The sequence below is a fragment of the Mirounga leonina genome, unplaced genomic scaffold (assembly GCF_011800145.1).
Source record: "Mirounga leonina isolate KUSES-001 unplaced genomic scaffold, KU_Mleo_1.0 Mir_125, whole genome shotgun sequence".
Taxonomy (NCBI): domain Eukaryota; kingdom Metazoa; phylum Chordata; class Mammalia; order Carnivora; family Phocidae; genus Mirounga; species Mirounga leonina.
The window spans coordinates 8,760,480-8,773,755 of NW_023270305.1; the positions used below are offsets into that span (position 1 = coordinate 8,760,480).

At 44.0% G+C, this 13,276-nt stretch overlaps 1 protein-coding gene across 3 annotated transcripts in view; it reads right to left on the bottom strand.

Annotated features, from left to right (window-relative positions):
- Positions 1-3,075: 3,075 nt before the first annotated feature.
- The window catches only part of LDAH (lipid droplet associated hydrolase), a 112,704-nt gene continuing 102,503 nt past the window's right edge, over positions 3,076-13,276 (bottom strand). For 2 of the 3 annotated variants that reach the window (XM_035000663.1, XM_035000662.1), the window contains exon 7: positions 3,076-5,327. In XM_035000663.1, coding sequence (XP_034856554.1) covers positions 5,136-5,327 — 192 coding nt within the window. In that variant the 3' untranslated portion in view covers positions 3,076-5,135. The remainder of the gene's footprint in view (positions 5,328-13,276) is intronic. The other variant, XR_004678444.1, reaches the window with a different exon arrangement.

Sequence of the window (13,276 nt, forward strand, 5' to 3'; positions counted from 1 at the left end):
AGGCCAAGGCACCCTGAGGGCTCAGAGGGAGGGAGCCACGCTAGGAGGCAGGAGCTATTGGCCCTTGGGGCCGTGTCTGGGGGCGGGGGAGGGTAGGGGCACGGGCACGCTCTGATCTGGAGCTGTGGACGCCTAAGGTTTCAGAGCACATGTGTGGTCGGAGAGCTCAGCACCTGGAGGCCGAGTCAGCTGCGGCGGAGCGCAGAGGGTCACAATGAGGCTCAGCGGCCTCTGCTTTGACTCCTGCAGGCAGGCCTTCCTCCTTGCGATCAGCTGCCTGATGCACCGCGCCCCCCATGCTCCCCTCCCTGTTCTCTCCCTCATTCTTCTAAAACTATTCCCTTGTTACCAACTACCTATTCTACCCTGGGCCTGCTAACCGGGCCCGCATTTGCCCTTCCCTCAACTCCCTCGTCCAGACTTCCGCTCTTGCTGGGCGGCCACGGTTGCCTCCAGGAGGCAGCACGGTGCCGTGGAAAGGGGAGGAAGCCTTGACTCTTGAGTAGAGGCTGCCTTTGAATTCCCGCGGCCTCTCAGTAGCTGTGAGATCTTGAGCCAGTCACTTACCTGTCCCCTCTGTGACGGTCTGTACTGAGTACGGCCCTAGCCTATGGCCTACGGGACCACAAGGCTTAACTGAGACACTGAAAGTGCGGGGTGGCGGGGGGGGGGGGGGGGGGGGCAGCAGCTTCTTTCTGTGGGCTCTCTTCTCTCTCCCACATCACCCAAGCTCTCCCTGTCTTTCTGGCACTAGGAGCAGCCGCCTCCCCTCTCCCTCTAGGGCTTTCCTCTTCACAGGACTGCAGCAAACCAGAGCCTTCAGTCTGGTGGAAGAGGCCAGACCCGTGTCCCACAGTGGCTCCCCCCGTGGACCGGAGCCTTCACTCGCAGGAATCGCAGCCCCTTTGGAAAGGGACTCCTGCAGGACAGCTTCCGCTTTAAGGCCTTGGAGAGAGATCTGTTCACAGGACACACTTAGTTCCAGCCACTGACGCCTCTTTAAACCCCACCTCCCACGGGACGGAGCAGCCCAAGGATGTCCTCTTCTGTCCTGCAAGAGAAGGCCAGGACAAAGATGATGTCTCAGGTTAAGAAATGTTTTGCTTCCTGCACCTTTTCTAAATCCACCATAAGGTCCTCAAGGTGATGTTCCAACATCCTGCGCTGCATGTGGGAGGCCTGCATGGCCTGGGGCCAGAAAGCTGAGCCAGGTGAGCAACTGTTTCCCCCCCCCCCCCCCCCAAAAGCACCAGAAATGCTAAGACTGCAAGAATCAAGTTGCAGGCTGGGTGAAACCATGTCGAAGCTGAAACATCACTGGGTTGTCCGCTGCACCAAAGAGAAGAGACAGCAAAAGTCTGCTAGACTTTCCTTCAGGTACCATTTTACAGAACATCTACCATAAGACAGACAGGGTGCTAGATGCTGTTATGCATGACCTCAGTTAGCCCCATTAAAAACAAACAAAAACCCTCCCCAAATCTAACATTCTAACATCCCCAAATGAAAGCAAGTATTTTCATGGACAACAAGATGGGGGGAGGGGAGCCTCAGGGAGGCTAAGCCAATGTAGCATCGCAAACCCAGTAAATGACAGATCCAGGATGTGAACTCAGATCTCCACTTACTGCTTAGAAGAAGAAATTTACTTTCTGGAAAAGAAGCAATGAGAGACAGATGCAGGAGAGAGCATGGTGACTTTTTAAAAATTGCTTTTACAAGTTTCAAACTCATCTCAAACTTATAAAAAAATTGCCAAGTACAAAGAACATTTTCTTTCCTCTCTGAACCATTAGGAGTAAAATGACATGATGCCTCATCACCACCAGAAACTTCAGTGTGTCTTTAGTACAAATAAAGACATTCTCTTCACAAACCACTGAAGCTGGAAAATTAACATTCATCTCTTACTCCTAGCTCATCTGTAGACCCCGATCAAGTTGTGCAAACTGTCCCAACAATGTTTTCTTTTATAAGAAAGCATCTGATCCAGAATCAAGTGTTACATTAAGTTGTCATGTCTTTTTAGTCTCCTTTAATGGAATTAATTTTGGTCGCCTGGGTGGTTCAATCGGTTAAGTGTCTGACTCTTGGTTTCAGCTCAGGTCATGATCTCAGGGTTGTGGGATTGAGCGCCTTGTTGGATTCTGCCCTCAGTGGGGAGTCTATTTGAAGATTCTCTCCCTCTGCCCTTCCCCCTACTTGCGCCAGCTGTCTCTCAAATAAATGAATAAATCTTTAAAAAAAATATGGAATTAACTTTAATATAATGTAGGGTGAAGAGCAATCAAGCCTTTGGAGGTCCCTGGCTCTCCAAGGGTTGGGTGGAGAAGTGGATGGTGAGAGGTCCCTAGCCACCTCGGACACGAGTCCAGAGGGCCATGGGAGCTGCCTCTGGAAATCCTCTCTGTCCCCTGGCCCGGGGCAGCCTGAGAACAACCTGTGGGCACTGGGTATGACTCCAGCTTAGACTTTTCACTCAGCACTAGATAAACCCTTATGAAGCTAAATCTTTGACAAGGACAATCCGTGTGGTTGACTGGTACATACAGGCAGAAATGCTTCTGGAAAATGAATTTCATCCACTGCTTATCAATTTTAGTCTTTTCTTTTTTATGATGATGATGTTTAATAATGATAATAATTATTATAGCCAATCTTTATTGAGAAGATACTCTCGGCCAAGAATTGTACTAAATGCTTTAATTTTATCATCCCACTTAATTCTTCCAACAATATGAGGTATGCTTTATTATTAATCCTATCTTATAAGTGAGGACACCGAGGCATGGAAAATTAGAGAAAGTTGCCTAAAAATCAGATGATGAGGCCTCCAGAATTCTTATACCGTATCATCACCTCATACATATGCATGAGAACATTTAGTGTTTTGTTTAATTCCTAATGAAATAAAATGAACTTCAATCTCCTAAAATCGGAATCTTCCTTCTCTAAAAGACGTACTGAGAAAATGGCTTTTCAGTTTAACAGAGAGACTTTGGCCTGAGTCTAACTCAGGAGGACTGCTGAGATTATACCCTCCTCCCCCAACACAGAAATCAGGCCAGGCAGTCATTAAGTGCTGGTAAAACATTTATTTTGCAAATTCATTTGGTGATCAGATGCTAAACAGAAAAAGCCCATATCTTTTACTTTATATCATTTCTTTAAGCTCTGAAAAACCAAAATAAGACACAATGTCATACATGTAGACTTGTGAAATACGGAGTAAAATAAAGTAATGCAGAAAGAAAAGCTGGGGTGGTGTTATCCTTTTGAGTAGGTGTGATTCACTTGCTCGAATGCTTCAAGTCAGTACTACTGAGCATCTCCTATACACAAGGCACTCCAGAGCCATGAATCCTAAGCTTCTAAAATGAGACTTCCAGAAGGCCTCCCCACACAGAGGCTGATCAGGATTTTGTGTACAGCCCTGTGCCAGTGTGTGTCTCCTGGCTTCTCTCCAGGGCCAAGAGCACTCCTGGCCTGGGGCTTGGCTCTTCCCCTCTGAGAAGTCATTTGCTTGGATGCAGAAGCCATGCCAAGGGACAGTAACTCGTTCAACACTCACCACTGGGTTGGCAGCATATCAGAGCGGGATCTTTCATCGGGGCTTTAGGCTTTGAAAGGAAGGACAACATTCTATTGTTCTTAAGGAATGGTAACACCATGAGGGGTCTCCTCTAGGAGAAAACTGAATGTTTCTGATCAACTGTCAACTAGCACTGCTGTCAGTGGGAATTACTGGCCCCTAGGGTCCCAGGATTGAGTCATTTTAGGGAAGGCAGAAATATTATGAGCCTACTCTAGGCTGGAGAACAAGCTTCTTCTCTACTGGACCTCAAGGCATCCAGAGAAGGTGAAGTTACATAATTCATTATGGCTTATTTTGGTTCAGTAGTCAATTTCTTTCCAACTAACAAAGCCAAGGCAGAAATGTAGAACTCATTTATGGTAATTCTCTATTCAGCGACTGAAAGATGCCCTCTCAAAAATTACTGGAAGATTTTCAGAAGAAAAAATCATGACATAGCTAAGAACTCGGTCCTCGATGCCTAGCGTAGTATTTGGCTCATAGCTGGTCCTCAATGTAGTTTTCTTGGAAAAATCACAGCAGAGACAACTCCAGGAGACAGGTACAGGCTGGCTTTGGGACACCCAGGGCCTCCACATCCTGGCCCTGCAGGAGAGGAGCCTGCAGGGAGCACACAACCTGGCAGGCTAGGGCTCAGCACAGAGCTTGCTGGTTGTCTTGTGGCAGGAGGCAGTCAGGATTCTTCAACAACTCTTACCGGGTTCCTTCGCCAAAGCAATGTCTGGTGAACTTTATTCTCTGTCTAACGCAGGAAGATCAGGAAGTCTCACTCCTTGGGGGAACTTCTTGGAGATGCAGACACGTGGTGCCTCCCCCACTGATGTCGGCTCTGTTTGTGGTTCATGACATGCTGCAAGGTGGGAATGGGGAGGGAGGGGGAGTGGGGAGGTGACGGAGGCCATGCTGGTATCCAGCCTGATTCCGATGACCTCAGCCAAGACCTGTAAAAAGTTAGTCTGGGCTGATCTTCAGCTTGTCTTTAAGGGAGACCCAGGTCCACTTCCAAGATCCACTACTCATCACTTCCTGCTACTGGACTGTGTGTCCTCATGATCTCATACACTTACATATCTGACTCTACACTTCACATTCACTGATCTCTTTCACATTTTCTAGTAGGTGTTTCATAATTTCTTCTAGGAGAGCCTATTGTACATGGTAAGTGGATTAAAATCAACTAAATTTAGACTTCCTTTTGTCTGCAAGGATCCTGCTAATATCAACTGCATGGTGCCACTGGCGTATCTCACGGAAACATAAGGAAGGGGTCTTGTTTAGGTCACTGATCACTGTGTTCCCTGAGTCTTGGAAAATGTGCTGTTAAACCTGTGGTGTATTTCATCAATTGTGTTTACTTCGGCCGGTAGTATGGGGAGCTAGCTGGGAGCTGATAGTAAGCCAAGAGGTTCTTTTTTGTTTTTCTCTTCTAATATCAAACATAACAATGAACACTTGCCGACTAAGGATACTACTAGCTAGTAAGAGAAGGCACAGCACTGCTGCTATGTATTATCTGTCAGTGATGTTTCCAGGTCAGTACTTATATTTTAGACAGATCATCCTTTAGCCAGTCAGCTACCATGTCAGCCATTTCCTGGGGAAAATGGAGGATAAAAGCATGAGGTATTTTTTTCTCACAGAGTCGAAAATCTCCTTCTGGAAAATCTTTCTTTATGTCTTCATAGTATTCCGTTGGACACCAAGCATCTGTAGTTCCATAGTAAAATGTAAGCTAAAAGGCAAGACAAAAACATTTCATTAGCAAACATTTTCCTCTTCCAACACAAACATGACACCAGCAACCTGCAGTGCTTTGAAAACAGCTCGCATCCCTGGCCCTGTAGGCTAGTCCCCAGGCTCCCTCCAGAGCATGGCTCTCTCAAGGCCGTGACCTTCATGGTGTACAGGAGCCAATTAAGAGGCATCTGATGGAAAGAAACCCATCCCCATCTAGGGAGAGTCTTATGTGAGAGATCACCCATGAGTCACTAAAAGGACGTGCCAGCCAAGTTGCGTACATCGAGGTTGGGATGGGCACTGGAGAGATGACTGGTGAGGACAAGGACGAGTTACTGAGACATAAACACTGAGTGACTAGTGACCATTCATTCACTACACACTTCACCGTTTCCATGCACCCACATGGTAGGCAGATGCAATAGGTTTGTTGAATGCATCCAAAGATGAATCAGATAGACTCAGGCTTCTCAATGTAGCAGATGAAAAGTGACCAGAACCCTGGTAACATTTCTACGAATAGGCTCCGTGTAGCAGGAGAGCATGTTGATTCAGTGGGCAGGTAACATACTCATACTTCAGGTGAGAGCAAGCAGCTGCATGGAGACAGAGTCTCCGTGAAGACATTATTAAGACCCTTAATGGATACTGATCTAGACCTGCTCATGATACACACACACACATACACACACACACACAAATATACACAGGTAACCCCTGCTTTTCCAAAGTCTGTGTTCTGCTGCTTTGCTTTTATGAAATACCTATGTTAGTACCTATTTTTGCCAACTGAAAGAAATCCAAAGAGATTTTCGCTTTTATGAATAAAGGCTAAAGGTGAAAGTAGTGTTCAGTGTTTGTTTGGCAGTGGGCAGGTAGAGAGGCTGCGTGTTGCACCCGCCGCACCTCCCCCCTGGAACGCCATTCCACATCCAGCCACCAGAGCTTTGAACTGTGTCTGCAAGCATCTGTGCTTTACCTGAATTTACTGTGTGCACCCACTAGCAAGATGTGTCCTAAGATATCAGAAAAGCCTACGAGAGCTTATTTTTGGGGTCTGGGAACACTCGAAAAATTTTCACCATATAGGTTGGAGGTGATGGCTTTTTTGCTTTATGCCATTTCAACTTATAAAAGGTTTCATGGGAATGCTCAACTTTCAGATAGTGGGGGAAAGAGGAAGTCCCCAGGACTTCACACAATGAAGTGTCATGATAAGGTCTGCACAGTAGGCCACGTACTCTGGCTACAATGGCGACGAGAGGCTGGAGGAGTCAAGGTAAGGTGGGAGGACAGGACGGGCACATGTTACTGTCCTCTGATTCTGCTCGAACAGCCATTAAATCCATTAGCTGAATATGGACAAGAGAGACTGCGCTTATAAAAACGTTGGTCTTTATTACAATACCCTTATGACTTAACCAATGTTTAAAAGGATAATTAATACTGTAAAGAGGAAAATATGTGACTTAGTAGTCCAGAGAGTCAATTACTAACAGCTAAACCTGGAAGTGCAGACTTCCTATGAATTACTTCACAGAGATTTTTCTGGGTGTCACCTGGGGTCTTAGTTTTGAATGCTGCAAAGGATCTGTGGCTCATAGGCTGCTCACTTATTCCTCCCATTCTCCTGGTTTTTGCTCACTGCAACCATTTCTGGGCACTCCAAAGGCCTTAAAACGGAAATTCATTTTTCCATGGCTCGTACCAGAGTGTGAGGTCCTTCCTGTTGCTGGAGACCAGAGGACCCGGCAGTGGCCTGGTTCCTTCCTTCGGGGGTCAGTGTCTCTACAGCTCAGGTGTGGTGTGTCCTCACGGCCAGTGGGTGACTATTCCCGCCAGGGCCACCCAGCCACAGCTTCCCTTTGAGGTATCCTGGGAGGACCAGCTGCCTGCAGGCATTAATTACCTACCAACAGGGCTAATAACTTTAGGTTCTCTCTACACCACGTCCTACCCTTACCCACAAGAACCTTTGAAATTCTATCTGGGAAATAGTGTATGGAACAGTCATCGTGCCCAGTGGTTCTGCACTTCCTCAGAGTAGGAAACAGTGCTGCAAAATCTGGAAATGCTGACTTGGGCTTGTGGCTGTCAGGGGTGTTCCTCTGCTCCAGCGCACTCTCCTGCTGGAAGATTCCTGGACACCGAGAGAGGCACTCTGGGAGCCCTCAGAGCAGCACAAGCTGGTGGTGAAGTCCTGGGAGAAGCCCTACTATGAAAGGGTCAACCGGAAGGAGGGCCAGGCAGAAAGAGCCTCTCCGACGAAGAGGACTATCACCATCCTGCACCCGCTGCTGCTTCTGCCTCACATCTCAGAGACTCTTTCTATGGCGAACTCAGCATTTACTTTTCAGTGAGGCAATCACCACTTGAAATGTCTCTCCTGAGAAGTCCAGCTTGATGAGCCTCAGCACTGGGGAAACACCATTCCTTCCCTCATGCATGAAAGTGTCAGACAGCTGAGCAGGAATAATACACATGGATTCCAGGGACCCTACACCTAGCTTCGGGTATCAAGAAACAAGTCATGTCCAAGTAGTTCGGGCATGTGCTACCCAAGGCATGTACTAGGAACCTTAACACAAAGTGTTCAAGATGGCCTAATAGTGAGGATTCCAGATTGCCCATATGTTCATCTAATTTTATTTCTCAATCCTCCATGACCAGTAACCATTTAGAGTGGCTAGATATTGTTAAATCTCTAAGTGATGGTGCGGTAAGGTCTTTTTTTTTTTTTTTTTTTGTAATTCTTCTTCAGACTATATTCACTGAAGGGCCCTCTATGAAAATCTTGGCTTACAAGTAAAACACATGGTTATTCGAATGCCTTTACATACACTGGCTCAAGATACTTCCCGTCCCTATAGATTACAAGTCATAGGCAATAGATCTGAACAGAAGACTCTGCATCTGTAACCCTAAACAGGAAACTGAAAAAGGATGGGGTGTGTAGAGGTACTAGTGGGGGTTGGGGGCAGACAGGTGAAGTAGAAAGAAAGGAAGAACTGGACACCAAAGCATGGTGGTTAAGAGTGTATACTACTGTTATGTCCATATGTCAAAGCAAATTACCATCACAACACATAATAATGAACTGATAAAAACTGAGAATAAGGTGCTAAGGTCTGTACTCATGGAGTCCTCACAACAACACTCTGAGGAAGGCATTTTATCCCTATTTTACAGAAAAGGAAACTGAGTCTTAGTGGGAGTATGTTGCTTAAGTTCAAACAATTAGCGAGTTGTAAAGCTGGGTTATAAACCCAGGGACAACATTCCTAATCAGTTCTTTTTACTACTCTTTACAATTAACAATGAACTGACCCAACCAAAGAGGCAAAGAATCTGTACTCCGAAAACCATAAAATACTCATGAAAGAAATTGAGGAAGACACAAAGAAATGGAAAAACGTTCCATGCTCATGGATTGGAAGAACAAATATGGTGAAGATGTCAATGCTACCTAGAGCAATATACACATTTAATGCAATCCCTATCAAAATACCATCAACTTTTTCAAAGAAATGGAACAAATCATCCTAAAATTTGTATGGAACCATAAAAGACCCCAAATAGCCAGAGGAATGTTGAAAAAGAAAAGCAAAGCTGGCGGCATCACAATTCCGGACTTCAAGCTCTATCACAAAGCTGTCATCATCAAGACAGTATGGTACTGGCACAAAAACAGACACATAGATCAATGGAACAGAATAGAGAGCCCAGAAATGGACCCTCAACTCTATGCGCAACTCATCTTCGATGAAGCAGGAAAGAATGTCCAATGGGAAAAAGACAGTCTCTTCAACAAATGGTGCTGGGAAAATTGGACAGCCACATGCAGAAGAATGAAACTGGACCATTTCCTTACACCACACACAAAAATAGACTCCAAATGGTTGAAAGACCTCAATGTGAGACAGGAGTCCATCAAAATCCTAAAGGAGAACACAGGCAGCAACGTCTTCGGCCTCAGCCGCAGCAACTTCTCCTAGAAACACCACCAAAGGCAAGGAAAGCAAGGGCAAAAATGAACTATTGGGACTTCATCAAGATAAAAAGCTTTTGCACAGCAAAACAAACAGTCAATAAAACCAAAGACAACCGACAGAATGGGAGAAGATATTTGCAAATGACATATCAGATAAAGGGCTAGTATCCAAAATCTATAAAGAACTTCTTAAACTCGACACCCAAAGAACAAATGATCCAATCAAGAAATGGGCAGAAGACGTGAACAGACATTTTTCCAAAGAAGACATCCAAATGGCCAACAGACACATGAAAAAGTGCTCAACATCCCTCGGCATCAGGGAAATCCAAATCAAAACCTCAATGAGATACCACAGCACACCAGTCAGAATGGCTAAAATTAACAAGTCAGGAAACGACAGATGTTGGCAGGGATGCGGAGAAAGGGGAACCCTCCTACACTGTTGGTGGGAATGCAAGCTGGTGCAGCCACTCTGGAAAACTGTATGGAGGTTCCTCAAATAGTTGAAAATAGAGCTACCAGACGATCCAGCAATTGCACTACTGGGTATTTACCCCAAATATACAAATGTAGGGATCCAAAGGGGTACGTGCACCCTGATGTTTATAGCAGCAATGTCCACAATAGCCAAACTATGGAAAGAGCCAAGATGTCCATCGACAGATGAATGGATAAAGAAGATGTGGTATATATATACAATGGAATATTATGCAGCCATCAAAAGGAATGAAACCTTGCCATTTGCAACGACATGGATGGAACTGGAGGGTATTATGCTGAGTGAAATAAGTCAATCAGAGAAAGACATGTATCGTATGATCTCACTGATATGAGGAATTCTTAATCTCAGGAAATAAACTGAGGGTTGTTGGGAGTGCTGGGAGATGGGAAGGATGGGGTGGCTGGGTGACAGACATTGGGGAGGGTATGTGCTATGGTGAGCGCTGTGAATTGTGTAAGACTGTTGAATCACAGACCTGTACCTCTGAAACAAATAATACATTATATGTTAAAAAGAAGAAGAAGAAGAAGAAGATAGCAGGAAGGGAAGAATGAAGGGGGGAAAATTGGGAGGGGGGGACGAACCATGAGAGACTATGGAACCTGAGAAACAAACTGAGGGTTCTAGAGGGGAGGGGGGTGGGAGGATGGGTTAGCCTGGTGATGAGTATTAAAGAGGGCACGTACTGCATGGAGCACTGCGTGTTATACGCAAACAATGAATCATGGAACACTACATCTAAAACTAATGATGTAATGTATGGTGATTAACATAACATAATAAAAAAAAAAGAACTGACCCATGTTATGAAAACACAAAAGCTAAAGACTGGAGGGAGAGGGTCTTAAACTGGCTATGAGAATTGAGTGTGGTCAGCAAGGGCAGGAGCACACCCAACACCTGTACTTACATCCTTCTTCACAGTCTATGTAGTTCCAGGGCGCTGCATGTCATGGGCGGGATAACTGCTGGGAAATTACTGGAATTGTTACCTGAGAATCTCAGGCTATCAGCGGCACATTTAAATCGAAAGGTTTGTAAGAAGATAAATTATTTCCTGTAGTTTCTTTCTCCTTGGCACTTGCTTTGATATGCATGGGACTTGATAAGAAGTACACATTATTGAATGGGAATTATTCTGTGTTTCCAAATTGCTGTCATGTTAAGTAATCCATTTCTCTATTAAACACAAAATTTAATTTTCCCAGTTTTTGTACATTCTGACTTCTCAGGACTGCTTTTTGCTTTTCCTCACGTGTTTTCTGCGGTAAGGTGGAATTATGGTTACTATGGTCTCTGTGCTCACAGACATATTATCCTTTAACCTTTCAGTGTGCCCCTAAGGAGATATGTCCCTGCAGAAATGTCCCTGCAAATGGTTGCAGTTTGCCACCATACAGAAACCACATTTGTCTTTTCTCATGTGGGTGTTTTTTTCTCTCACTTTTTGCTGCTAAAACTCACAGATTCAAAGCAGTCCCACTAAAAATGACTCTAACCGTATCTCCCATCTGGTATTAGCTAAGTGGTTGAAATTCACCAGTGAGTAAAACAGCTCTGCCCTGGAGAAGCTGCCAGACTAGGGAAAAACACAGGCATGTACAAACTGGCCCTTCAACACAATAGGCAGAGAGAGAGGTACTGTTACAGGAGCCCAACGTAGGAAAACCCGAATTCTGCCCTGAAGGAGTCAACAAAGCTTTGTTTTAGTACACGTTTTGTATTGCTGGCTTTTATGCATTACTAACAGAGGATTTATTTTAAGAACAAAAGAAATGCTAGAAACCATCTTATGACCTAGGTTTATATATTTGATTTAGCTAATAACTAATAAAAATCACTTTCAATGACTTATCTTAAAATAATAAACATGAAAAAAAGCACAAAAATCTCTATCTGGTGGTGTACACACACACACACACACACACACACGGGAATACTATTCAACCATAAAAAGGAAGGAAATACTGCTGTTTGTGACAATATGGATGGCCCCTAAAGGCATTATGCTAAGTGAAGTAAGTCAGAGAAAGACAAATACTGTATGATTTCACTTATAGGTGGGATCTACCAAAAAAAAAAAAAAAAAGAGAACTCCTAGAAACAGAGAACACATTGGTAGTTTCCAGAGATGGGGGCTACAGGGGTGGGAGGGATTGGGTAAAGGTGGTCAAAAGGTACAAACTTTCAGTTATGAGATGAATAAGTCCTGGTGATCTAATGCACAGCATGGTGACTATAGTTAACAGTATTGTACTGTATACTTAAAAGCTGCTAATATAGTAGACCTTAAAAGTTTTCATCACCAGACATTTAAATTTATAACTACGTGAAGTGATTATGTTAACTAAACTTAACTGTGGTAATCATTTTGCAATATATACATATACCAAATTCATCATGTTGTATACCTTAAACTAACACAATGTTTTGTGTCAATTATATCTCAATAAAACTGGAAAAAAAAATCTCTGATTGTATTACTTCTCTTTGTTCAACAATCCAGTAGAACTATAGGCATTACAGGAATCACAGGTCTAATAAAAGGAAGTTTTTCATAGTCTTTGAATGTTATTTATTTAATTTTACTTATTTAATTTATTTTATTTACGTATTCATTCATTTATTCATTTATTCATTTTGTTAACCCTACAGATAAGCTGAATTTGAGAAGCTCCTTAGAACATAATTCACCACATAGCCAAGTTTGGTATAAACTAGTTCCTGGCGGTTAAACAAATTGAACTTCCTCTCTTCAAGTGGTCTTCAGGCAATCTGTTTCATGATAGAGCGTACACCTGAGCAGAGGGGTAAATGGTATTTCAGGGCTAATATACTCAGAGTGAAAGGGCTTCTCATAAAGCCTTCATGTTCTATTATGGTAAAATAATCTGTGAAACTGCTCAAGTTCATTATGCAGTTACAGGGGGAGAATGGTGCAGTGGGTGCAATGTTGAGAGCTTGGGCCCTGAGCCATACCTGCCTCGACTGGAATCTTGGTTCTTCCATTTATTAGCATTATTATCTTGGGCCAATTTCTTAGCCTCTCTGTGCCTGTTTCCTTCTCTGTAAAGTGTGAGATGGTAAGATCAGAAAACAAGCGTGTCAAGTACCTGACATATAGTAAACACTCTAAAGGGCAGTTGCTATTCTACTGCTGATGACAATGAAGACAAAGGGGATCTCCTGTGGGGGTAACATCTGTCTAGGTTCTTCCCTACAGTAGGAGCTGTGCTCAGGTCAGAGGAGAAAGCAGCCACATGACTTTAATTTTTAAGAAAATATATTTTCTTCTGATAAGCTGCTTTTGATATGTCAGGCTCAGAAAATATATAAGTATTATATGCTTTCTTTCCTTTTTTAAAAAAAGATGTATTTATTTTTGGCGGGAGAGGAGGGACAGAGGGAGAGAGAGAGAATCTCAAACAGATTCCCTGCCAAGCATTGA